This window comes from Mchenga conophoros, linkage group LG7 (genome assembly GCF_057382185.1).
Source record: "Mchenga conophoros isolate Kocher_MC1m ecotype Shallow Benthic linkage group LG7, M_conophoros_male_GT1.1, whole genome shotgun sequence".
In the NCBI taxonomy this organism is placed as follows: Eukaryota; Metazoa; Chordata; class Actinopteri; order Cichliformes; family Cichlidae; genus Mchenga; species Mchenga conophoros.
Window position 1 is genome coordinate 14,537,851 of NC_140532.1, and position 12,837 is coordinate 14,550,687.

General features: G+C 41.6%; 1 protein-coding gene across 1 annotated transcript in view; it reads right to left on the bottom strand.

Moving 5' to 3' along the window:
* Positions 1-468: 468 nt before the first annotated feature.
* LOC146569793 (synaptotagmin-7-like) overlaps positions 469-12,837 on the bottom strand; it is a 53,738-nt gene continuing 41,369 nt past the window's right edge. Inside the window, exons 3-4 of the mRNA XM_085282344.1 lie at positions 2,834-2,913; positions 469-1,439 (exon numbers count right to left, since the gene is read on the bottom strand). Of these exons, the coding sequence (XP_085138470.1) occupies positions 1,301-1,439; positions 2,834-2,913 (219 nt within the window). The 3' untranslated portion in view covers positions 469-1,300. The remainder of the gene's footprint in view (positions 1,440-2,833; positions 2,914-12,837) is intronic.

Consider the following 12,837-nt stretch of genomic DNA (forward strand, 5'->3'; position numbering starts at 1 on the left):
ATGGCTAGGTCTGGTAAAGATGACCAGTTATTAAACACTTTATCAGACATATGCCTGGTAGCAGGGTGTCTAAACTGTGAGCTCTCTCAGTGCCCACAGGGGCATGGCCTTGCCAATGCTTTATTGGAATCAAGTGCCTAGTGGATGGAAAAATAAATAAATAAAAAAGAGCTTTCATTGCAGTAAGGAAAAGCAGTGTTACCATGAATTCCAAAAAGATAAACAACAGATGCAGTTCAAGTATTTCAGTGTTAGTAGCAGCACATGTTAGATTTTATACTGATGGGATTCAGAAAGAAGCCACAGATGGATGTAAACGGCAGGCGAACACTGGCACAAAACTGCAACCTGGTGTAACGGTCAACCCTCCACCGCCACGGCAACAACAACAGCAACCAGCAATTTTTAGCGAACACAAGGAAAAGGAGACGGAGATTACAGAGAAGGTGATTAAAGTATACACATCTCTTTTCTTTTTTTTTTCTTTTTTTTTTGCTAAGGGGAACTACGAGGGTTGTCCGTCTCCATGGTTACACTCCATGGGAGAGAGGTTAGAGGTCAGGAGTTAGTGTTTAGCGGCAGGGCTGTAGGGAGTAGGGGGGCATCTGAACATGCGCCTCTGTGTTCATTTAAAGGTGACAAGATGTGAGGAGAAGCAGCAGAAATTAGCCTGCAGGGTTTACGCCGCTGTGCTGCAGTCGGAGTCGAACAGCCATTGCGGGATGCTGAAATGTGCATGTATGGCATTTCCCTCACTCACATTTCCCAGGCAGATTATGAGTAATCATTACTAACCCTTTGTGCCCTCGGGTGTGCTAGCATTGGATGGATTACTATAGATGGTGGAAATTAGATTAAACAAGAACAACAACAAAAAAAACAGGTCTTAAAATGTGCAGCCTGTATTTTATGCAACACTGTGACATTTATGGATTATGGCTTTTTTAAAAAAAGGCCTTTGGCTAAACAGCCCCAGTTATTCATAAGAAAATGTGGGCCTAAGGAACAGAGACATAATGGAGATTACAAAAGTAGGTGAATTTAATAAGCTGTCATGCGTGATAACAGCCACATCGAGAAGTTCAATTTGATGATTGACTAGCAGTGGCGACTAGACAACTAGGAAACAGGGACAGTGGAAGGGTAAGGAAAGGAAAGGAAAGGAAAGGAAAGGAAAGGAAAGGAAAGGAAAGGAAAGGAAAGGAAAGGAAAGGAAAGGAAAGGAAACTGGAGTGGCACTGCCCCTGCCTCATTACAGCCCTGCTCAGGGGAAAGTCTCTTACCAGCTTTGGACCAAGACTCACTTGAGCGTGAGGCGCGGATCTCCATATGGGGCATAGGGAGAAATGTTTAGTACGAACTCCTTGGGCGGATAGGAGCTCCACCTCTGCTGCACTGTGCTGCTGTCATTGTTATTCCAAAAGTCTCTGTCTAGATCACTGTGGCCAGAGAGAGAGACAGGTCAGAGCAACACAACTATGGACAGCCTCGGCACCAACCAACCATTCCCAACAGCCGCTCCTCGTTTTGGAGACGATGCAAGGTCGGTTTGAAGAAGAGGGTTGTTCTTAGAGCTGCGTCAAATGGGAGTTTGAAACAAAACAAGTCCAGATTCATTTCTATCTTTCTATATGAAGTAAACAAGCCACCATAGTGGTGTGACTGAAAAGTAAATAAATAAATTTAAAAAAAACAGCAGCCTGGAGGAAAAAGGCATTCACTGAAAGCTTTTTATAGCAATGTACTGTAGCAAAGACACAGAGACAGAAAAAAAGGAGATAGAGCAAGAGAAGAATTATACTCTGATGAATACATACAGCATGTGATTACATTCTGTTCATTAAGCATGGTACCACTGATGAGAGACATTTGAGTAAACATTAAGAAGTCTGGCCCCCGTCCTTCGCGTGAGCAGTGAGAAAGCGTGAACGCATGAGACAGAAGGCAGAGAGGTAAACTGCAGACAGTCATAGAAGGGGAGAAAAAGGTGAGCAGAATCACTGATGTCATACAAATCACACAGCAGTGGTCAGAGCTGCAGCGCGGGGACAGAGCGGGAGAGAAAGGCGATACACAAAGAGAAGGAGTTCAAAGCTGAAATGATCAACAGAGCACAGCGATGCTGCTGGAGCCAGTGAGAGAGAAAATGCAAGAAATTAAGAGTTTAAAACAACCCAAGTCAGAATACATTCACAGAAGCTCGTCTTTAGTGCTCAAAACCGTTCAAACGGAAAATAAAAACACGGCGCACACACGGAAAAATAAGCTGGAGCGAAATCAGGCTACAGGAGAAAAGAAGTGATGAGCAGGTTAACAGAGGCATTTTGTGGAATAAAGTGGAATACTCTGAATTATGATTCTGACATTTTCTGGTACTGACCTATGGCCTTGTTTTATCAAGAACAGAAAATACCTTAATACTAGTTTGAGCCCTGCAAGAAATGTTAGAAAAAACACATCCTCCTGAGCATTTCACTGTGAATGCTCGAGTCCCCGCTTGTTTTACTTGACCCTGAACCGTCTTAAGCGATGCAGATGTGCGGCACTTAAAGGAGACCTGTCTTACATCCAATAAGATAAGTGCAGGAGCAGACTCGTCCAGCCAAAAGCTTCACAGGTAAGATAATGCAGATTTAATCTTTACTGATTAAATCACTAACCTTTCATTTAATGCCTCCTGAACATGCTCTTGTAGAGATTGCCCTCTTCAGGATAGAACAACGTGGGCTCTCTTTCTTTTTTTGTGTAGTGTACATCGAGGGACTTGAAGCTGAACCAAATGGACTTCATTATCACCAGATTTTTCTACCCATACCAGTTACCAGGCACTTACTTGATGGCTTTCTTCTCCCCTCGCCCACGTGCCGAGTCTGGAGTGTCTGCTGTTTCCACTCCTGGCTTATTCCTCTTCCCCTTGAGCCAAGAGCAGGGGGATGACAGAAAAATAATAAAAACCAAAGGTTAGCTTAGATTTCTCCTTTTGAAGCCGTGTTTTTTTCAGTCCTAAAATGAAATGTAAATGCCTCTCCTGTTATCTCAGGAACACTGTGTCATCAGTCCTTTACCTCACGGTCTCCTGATTACACTAATCAAAGTCAAATCATATCTGCAGTGAAGAGCCATTTCTGACTATGACTATGAGACTGGAGTGTCTGTTGTTTCCACTCCTGGCTTATGCGTCTCCCCCTTGAGCCAAGCGGAGGGAGGGGATGACAGAAAGCAGAGAAACAAAAGGTTAGCTTAGATTTGTCCTTTGAAGCTGTGGTTTTGCTGTACTAATTTCAAGTGCGAATGCGTCTCCTGTTATCTCAGGAACACCGTGCCATTGGTCCTTTACTTCTTGGTCTACTGATTACACTAATCAAAGTCAAATCAAATCTGCAGTGAAGAACCATTCCTGACTATGACTATCATTCGCACCACCCTAAAAATTTACATAGCAATTGCCTGTTGAAGGTAATCTGCTGGGTGTTGCAGAGAAGCCTCTTGAAAGTCCTGCAAAAGCCTTATTTCAAATAGCTAGCACATTACCTGCAGTAACCAAAAAGTAAGGTCGGCTGTGGGCATTCTTCTGGAAAAGCTCATTTCAATTAAAGGTGCTTAACACATATGTCATACTGAAGGTAAGCTCTATTGACACTTTGCTGGAAGTGGAATAAGGGGGGAGATCAGTCTGAAAAGTCCCTATCCCACAAAATACAGTGAATGCAACTCTGAAAGTGATGCTCTGATACACATTGAGGATAGGATGGATAGGATTCTCCTATCTCCTTGTTGCATTTCGCTCTAGTAGCCATGAAAAGCCAGAATCTGGTAGCCCAGCTAATTACAAAGCAGCAACACGGTGCATTTAGGCAAGTAAAGTCGACGTCCTGCTGAAGATCACACTAAGCATTAGAATGAGGAAGAAAGGTGATTGAAGTGACTTCGAATGTGACATAGTTCTTGGTTTCAGATGGGCTGGTCTGAGCATTTATCTACTGAGATTTTCCCAGACAGCCATCTCCAGGGTTTACAGATAATCTCCCAAAACAGAGAAAATAGTCAGTGAGCAGCAGATCTCTGGGTGAAAATTGTTATGTGAGGGCTGTGAGCAGGCAGGAATGGTGGACCCAAAGTGCAGAAGCTCGGAGGCAAAAGGTGAACTCAAAAAGGTAACAAAACTGAGACTCCAAATAAACTCAGGCAAGCAGACAGAACACACAGCATCGTAAACGGTAGATCACGACACAGAGAAACACAGGGCTTAAATACACAGAGGGAGCAATCAGGGAATGGGTAACAGGAGGGAAACACAGCTGGGGCAAATCAGGCCTAACGAGACAAAGGAAGCAAAACCAGACGCATTTACATGACACAGACTTTCAAAGTAAAACAGGAAACATAACACAGAGACGCGAAATTACAGACAGACTCACAGGCAGGCACTACAACAGAGGGAACAGAGACGTGGGACCAGGGCAGACACAGACACAGACAAAAAATGGAAAAAGGACAAGCTGCACATTTCTTTTAATATCCTCAGAGACTCTCTTTCAACCTATCAGAAAGCCGTTAAAGAGGCCAAGAGTAGGCCTTTGCCGATGATATTCAGATCTACCTCCCTCTGAGGTTGAACTGCAATGTTTCTTTGCAGCCGCTACTCTCCTGCTTGTCTGACATTAAGACTTGGATGACTCTTAACTTCTTACACCTTAATGAAAGCAAAACTGAAGTCATTGTGTTTGGGCTTCCTAAAGATCCCAACTTCTCTCTTGACTTTTTGGGACCCCTAACCTCCGATTGCACTTCTTCCATTAAGAGTCTTGGTGTTATTTTTGACAATGCTTTTAAACTTGATAAACAAATTAGCTCTGTAGTTAAGGGATCTTTTTATCATTTGCGGATTTTAGCCAAAGTCAAGTCTTACCTTTGCAGGAACGATCTAGAAAGAGTGGTCCATGCTTTTATTACTTCACGGCTGGACTACTGCAATTCCCTCTATGCTGGCCTAGATCGTTCCTGTCTACATCGCCTTCAACTGGTGCAGAACGCTGCCGCTCGCCTGTTGACCGGTTCAAAAAAAAGAGACCACATCACTCCGGTTCTCTGCTCTCTCCACTGGCTCCCAGTTGCCTTTAGGATTGATTTTAAAATCTTATTGCTGGCTTTTAAGGTTTTAAATGGCACTGCACCTTCTTACCTGTCAGAACTCCTTAGTACTTATCGCCCCAGGAGATCTTTGAGGTCAGCCGACCTGATGCTTTTAGATGTTCCCAGGTATAAATTAAAGACAAAGGGAGAGAGGGCGTTTGCTGTGGCTGCACCCAGACTGTGGAACCGTTTACCTCCTCACGTCAGACTCTCCAAAAGCCTAGAAACTTTTAAAACCGCTCTTAAAACTCACCTCTTTTCATTGGCTTTTAGAAAGGTTTAATTTATTTGTTTTATATATTTTTATTTTATTTTTATCAGCGAGGTGTTATTACGAAATTGTGTTCTATTGTATTTTTATCTGTATTTACTGTACAGCACTTTGGTCAGCCTTGGTTGTTTTTAAATGTGCTCTATAAATAAACTTGACTTGACTTGACTCTAGACACTGACTGGACACGGGGATATAGCAGACAGGCGAGACAGCAAGGATTACACAGAGACATAAACCATAAGACAGAACTCTAACAAAGAAACCAAAGAATAGAAATGATAAATAATATAATAAACTCAAAAACACTGGGTGAACGACCCAGGCATCCTAACAAAAATGTCTTGTTGACATCAGAGGTCAGAGGAGAATGGCCAAACTGCTTCGAGCTGATAGGAAGGCAACCATAGCTCAAATAATCACTTGTTACAAAGGTTTGCAGCAGAGCATCTCTGAAATGATAGCACATTGAACCTTGAAGCAGGTTGGCTACAGCAGCAGTAGACCACACTGGGCACCAACAACTACAAAAACACTAGAAGATCGGAAAATTGTTGTCTGGTCTTGCGAGTTTCCATTTGTGCTGCAACAGTTCAGATGGCAGGGTTAGCACGGATCAGTCCAGCCTTGTAACAACATTTCAAGCTGGTGGTGGTCTGTTGGTTTGGAAGAGATTTTCTTGGCAGAACTTTGGATCCATTAGTACAAACTGAGCATCTTTTGAATGCCGTAACCTACCTGAGTAATGCTACTGACCATGTCCATCCCTTTATGACCACAGTGGGCCCATCTCCTGAAGACAGCACACTATGCCAAAGAGCTCAGATCTTCTCAAACTGGTTTCTTGAACGTGACGGTGTGTACACTGTACTCAAATCAGTCCATAGTCACCAGATCACAATCCAATCAGTAAAGGAAGATTATCATCATGGGTATGCATTCCCCAAATCTATGTGATGTTATCGTGTCAACATAGGAATGTTTCCAGCACCTGTTAACTCTATGCCATGAAAAAATAAGGCAGTTCTGAAAGCAAAAGGGGGTCCTGTACCCAGTACTACCATGGTAGATCAAATCTAGATCTAAAAGTGGTTGGTGAGTGTATTTTTCCACGTCATTTTGAAATCACATTTGCTTTAATAACAAAACTAATCATAATTTTGATCTTAATAACATGTAGAGAAAACACAAAGGAAAAATCAACCACATATTCTGACTGCCTCTGGACTGACTCACTTCTACATGATCGATGCGCAGACAAAGCGAATCTATATGGAAATGCAAATGTGTCAGAATCTATATACTGAATCCCAGCAGGCAAACTGACACTGTGGCTTTGGATCCTGTTGAACTAGTTTCAAAGCCAGTGTTGACAATAACACTGCTGAGAAAAAATGATAAAGCCCACACAGCTCTACTGATAATATCCATTGCACACAGTGAAACAAAGCCACTCGCCTATTGTATAATCAGCGCTAACCTAAATTGGAAAGGTCCCCAAATAAATAAAGACTGATCTGACAGGATGACTCGCTGAACAGCTGCATACAAGAGGTGTATGTAGCTGTTATTATAGACACAGAGCTGCACTGAGCACATGTCCTCAGCCTATTCATGAACTTTTAAAGCACATTTTTGATATGACATGCTGGCTAGAGACCTAAAACCAGCGATTATGATTTCTTACACCATTCCCTATACAAATACTTGCACATAGGCAAACACAGTATTCTTGAACAATCATTTCTGGGAAGGCAGAACTGTCTGTATTTCTGTGAAGCGAGGACAAACTATCAAAGGAAACTCATGCATCATTCAACGCTATCGTGAAATTTTCAGGAAGGTGGGAAGACACAGATGATGAGTGAGAGTCCAGTACAGAAAGAGGGCTGAGGGCTGAAAATAGAAATCAAATTTGAAAAAAAAAAGAAAAGAAACAGAAGATGCTACCAGAAAGGAGAGAAAACAAAGGCGGTGCAGAACAGCGTGAGAGACAAAGAGATGGGAGGAGGGGGGACAGGTGCAAATAGTGAACTGAGTGAAGCAATGAGTGACAGATAGTCCCGAGCGGGTTGGATGTGAAAACAAGGAAAGAGTCGAACACTCTGCAGTGGGCACTGAGTGACAAACACACATCTGTCTTTCCGTGCACGTGCACACACACACGCACAGCTTCAAATCCATCTCCTCTTCACTCTTCCTTCGGCTCATTCACAAGAATGGATGGCAAACACTCTGCTTCTGCCTTCATGGGAGGTGTGGAGGCTACAAAAATAGTGATGAATACAACGGCACAGACATGAGACGAGAAATAATGAAGAAAATGAAGTCAATATTTCAAATGGCGGCTGAAAAAAAAAGTGTTTTTTGTCTTCTTCTTTAATGGCAGGGAGTTTACAACGATCATAGTATTGGGTGGCGTCTGGCTCTGTGCCATTACTTCATAATAGTTCCAACTCTTATGATGAAGCAATTATAAAAGATACCCAAATTGCACTGAGGCTCCACTTAGAGAAAAAAAAAATCCACTAATACGTTTTAACAATCAAACTGCAGCAGAGCAGGTTACAAATTAAATTATTGGAATATAGAAGGGCTGTAGAGCAGGACGTAGTGGAACTAAGAACCCAAGGCTCTCCAAAAAAAAGAGTAATTAGGCAATTAGCAAACATTTTCAAATATTACATAATCAGCATTGAAAGCAAAATAATACTTTTGGTTGAATAAATAGGCAATGTCTTGTTCTTTATCAGCTCTGGCTTCTCTCAGCTGTCTCAATTAGTTTTAGTAATGTGTTCATAAACTTTACTGATGGAAACGTCATTTTGCAATATATATCATTTAAATGCCTGCAAAAGAGTTCAAGAGTGACAGCGGGCCCTAAATCCTGAGTTTTTTGGATGCATTGTGCTTTTAAGTTTTATTGTGCCACTTTATGTTGCTGCAGATTATGCAAGCGCCTGGCAGTTTGTCCCCTCAATTGTGCAAATAAAATATAATTTTGTTGAAGCCATGTTTGGAGGTCTTTTTTATCAAGGACTAAAGCAAGCCACTCTAAGGATAAGAAGACAGCGAGTTCTTTAAATCAGGCCAAAATAATGTGTTTAAATTTGAGTGAGTGGAAAAAATGAATTGAGTCAGGTCAGGTGACATTAGCAAAATACTGCATCTCAATACTGAATGCCTCAGTTTGTTTTTCATTCCTGATGAAGAGCTGCCCTTTTTATAACCTTCATGTGGATGATTCATTTCTGTTGCATTAAATATTGCAAAATTGGAATTTAAAAGCTTTACAACAGGTTTAATAGAATCACTGCCATTGGCTCCCTTTTCTGATGCTGTTATTCATTTGTCGATCGTAAGTATTTGCTGTGGTTTCCTCTCTGGGTGGGGTTAGCAAGGATAAGCAAGCTTATTAAAATTTCAAAAATGTTCCAAGTAACTCTTATCTATAGCCCTAAGGCTTTCAATCTTTTTAGTTTTTGAGCTGTCACTTATTAAATTTGGGGAAATTTATTAAGGAAAACCAGCAAATATGTCAACTATTGGCTAACCATTCATTCTAGACATGTAGTCTTTCATGCTTCATCATCTCTTGAAAACTCGCTGGATGCCCTTTTTTGGAGAAGAAGAAGTTTTTATATGATACAATATTCAGGGTTCAATGTAGTGATATGGCCATGTAAACATTAGACAATTTAAGCTTTTTTATTGTTGCTTTTTTTACTGGTGTAATTTTACTATGCCATCTGAAACAGGTCATTTGTAAATGAGATATTGAGTCTAAATCAGAATACCCGTATAAATAATGGTTAAATAAATATGGGTTTGCAGCTTTAACCAATTCAACTCTTCTGTGAAGGCTTTCCACAAGGTTTAGGAGAGTGTTTATGTGAATTTTCACCTCTCTTCCAGAAGCTAATTTGTGAGATCAGACGCTGATGTTGGATAACCCTGGCTTGCAGTCTGCTGTAATTCATCCCAAAGGTGTTCTGGCAGGTTGAGGTCAGGACTCTGTGCAGGCCAGTCAAGTTCTTCCACTCCAGACTTGCAAAAAAGGTTTGATTTTGCCTTGTGCATGGGTGTGCACTTATGTTGAAACAGGAAGAGACCATCTCCAAACTGTTCCCACAAAGTTGGGAGCGTGAAATGTCTTGGTATGCTGAAGCATTAAGAGTTCCTTTCACTGGAACTAAGGGGCTGAGCCCAACTCCTGAAAAACAACCACAACACTATAATCCCCGCTCCACCAAACTTTGGCACAATGCAGTCAGACAAGTACCGTTGCCCTGGAAACCACCAAAATCAGATTACTCCATCTGACTGCCAGGCGGAGAAGTGTGATTCGTCACTCCAGAAAACACATCTCCACTGCTTGCCAGTGAGTCCAGTGGTAACGTCCTTTACACCACTGCATCCGATGCTGTGCATTTCCCTTAGTGATGTAAGACTTAGATGCAGCTGCTTGGCCATGGAAAACCCATTCCATGAAGAATACACAGTCTACACACTGTCCTTCAGCTAATCTAATAGCCACGTGAACTTTGGAGGTCTGTAGCGATTGACTCTGCAGAAAGTTGGCGACCTCTATGCACCTCTGCATCTGCTGACCCCACTTTGTGATTTTAGAGTGACCTATTCTTTCACAAATGTTTGTAGAAGCAGTCCAACGCCTAGGTTCTTGATTTCATAGACCTGTATCCATGGAAGGGATTGGCACACCTGAATTCAATAATTTGATTGGCTGAGTGAATACTTTTGGCAATATAGTGTAACTTGCCAGCTGTCTCCAGAGAGACAGTGTCTGAGCTACATGACCAACAAACTAATTCAGCCCACACACACACAAACATAGACACATGTATTTACTTTTGTCATTGATATAATCTGATCAATACTTCTTGTTTTGTAAGAGAGCGTTGACTTGATGTTGACTCTACCGTACTCCTTTTAATTAGCCACCTTACCCAAAACTGAGTTTTCTCATCTAATTTGTAAGACTTGCTGTTTCTTGTTGTTCAGTAAGCTACGTCTTCTTTTGTCTTATTTTTGTCTAAAACAGAGCGAATTAAGACTGTACAGGCTATTCTGAATTATTAACTACTACTTATTAACTTGCCGATTCTCTTTGTTTTCTGTATTTGCTCCATCAGATAAGTGAGCGCAGACGAGTGAACAAAGGCTTGATGCTGGACTGCCCAGGGTAAAGCTGAGGGTTTTCTTGAAGGAACACATGAGAGGAGACTGAGTGAAACTACCACTTTCTCTGTCTCTGCTGGCAGTGCACTGCCTTCCAACACCCAGCTGTGTTTGTTTGCTGTGAATTAGCAGGCAGCAAGAGTCTACATGCTCGCTCAATATTACCCACATCACACCATAATTAGAGAGGAGTGCACTATTAAAATGGTCGTCTGCTGCTAAATCATCAAGTGATCACTGAGTTTTTAGCATTTGTCAAAACATTTTTATATACGTATGTGTACCTGTAGTATTTTCTGACATGAAGAAGTATGTAATGGCGGAAAGATAAGGCACAGAAAGAACCGACACCGCTTTCCGTCATTGAACGTGACAGGTCAAGAATCCAAACGTTTACATACTGTGCAGTTACTGTAATTTTCCCGATGATTGTGACAATTCTCCTTTTGAAATTTAGCAATTATCAATTTTCACATCTCCCCCCTCCTCCGATGAATGTAATTACTATCATCCCATTAACGACTGTGAACTCCTGACATCCACTTAATGCAAGCAAAGTGCCGAATGTTGTTGATACAAGCCCAACAGGGACTGAATCAGGCTGCGACTGTGGTCAGGTCCAATCTCAACCTCACTCACAACTATGTCATGGATCAAACAGCACAGGGCTCACAGGAGCAGGCGGAGAGTTTCTGAATGCCAAACAGCCACTGCTGCCCAAACAGATGTTAGCTGCATCACCTCTGATATCTCAAAATCTCTCCCAACACCTACAACACAAGCCCCCGCTGACAGTCCTCAGCTTCTCAACGCACGAGCTCATCACTGCATTATCGTCTGTACTTCCTTTAGTTGTCAGGATGGAAGAGCACAGAATAATTACTTGACTAAAAAAAGCAAATATTAAAAAAATATTAATTGATGCCAGCGAGTTTATAAACAGCCATGAGCAAACAGGAAGCCTAAGGAGAAGCATTCAATTTGTAATACTTCCAGGGGGCTTAAATAACAGAGAGCTAAGCAAGAAGGAGGCTTCAGGATGACTGCACATGAGGACTTTTTAAATAAAAACCCACTGCACTGGTTGCCAGCTCTAAAACACCGAAAGCAACACTCGCCCAAAATGTCTTGTCTATTAACCTATGAATCATAAGCGAAAGTGGCATGGGCCCACTCGCAACTGACACGTGAAGCTTCAGGCAAACATTTGTTTTTATGAAAGCTGACACTGTCAAAGAGTACACTCAGAAATATCAAAAATTAGAGTTTTAGACATGGACTGGCCCGTGGTGGCTTTAGATAAAATGAGCATCAAATGATCGAATGCTGAGAGCTTTTTTCCTAATGACAGTATCATGTGAATATAAAAAACAAAAGCCTGTGTGATTTTGTATCATACCATATATTGCAGGTATTTAAAATAACAGGGCTTAGTTGGAAGTTACTGTGATAAAGCAAATTATACTGTATGTGCACTCTACTCATGCTTTCAGGCAATACGTCGCTGCCACGGAAAATAACAGAGATAAAGAGCTCCAGCTAAGTGTGGATGCGGAAACCTTTTGTAGTGCAATTTATGTTAGAAGAACAGATTATATAGCTGCCAAGCCTTCATTATTGTTAGCCCCATATACAAAATAGGCATTTTGAAGACGATAAGATTAACGTGGGAAGATGATTTTGAACAAGATTAGCAGTTTTTGTGCTTCGTCAAAGTGCGCTGTTTTACCAATAACAAGTTTCTCATCAATGCAAATGACCGCCATTCATCTCAGTCACACTTAATTATTTGGTACATCAACCGTCTGCGTTTAATGTGGTTTCACACCAGTGGGCGGCTGACATTTTTCTCAAAATAAGTGGTCCAAAGATTACAAAGGCCTTAATTAACATCTTAATGCCACTCTGTATAACCCCCCGCCACAGCACACACACGCACAAAAGCACACGCTCTGATGTAAACAGTGTAAGATGCACAGATAAGAAAAAAACATAAGTACGCAAATTGGTATCTTCAATGAGATGGTCATCCTGTGCCTGAGGCACAGTTTTTTAGGTTTGTCAATTTAGACTTGTTGTTTATATGAGCCTGGGAAGTTTTTTTTAGCCTTCATAAATTAATGGCACAGAATTATAATACCTATTTCCCTCTTGCCAAATACCCTCATGTCAGACCTGGTTTCCTGGCACCTCTCAGGTGGAGCAGTAGGCTGGTTTTTCTAGTTTTCTGGAGC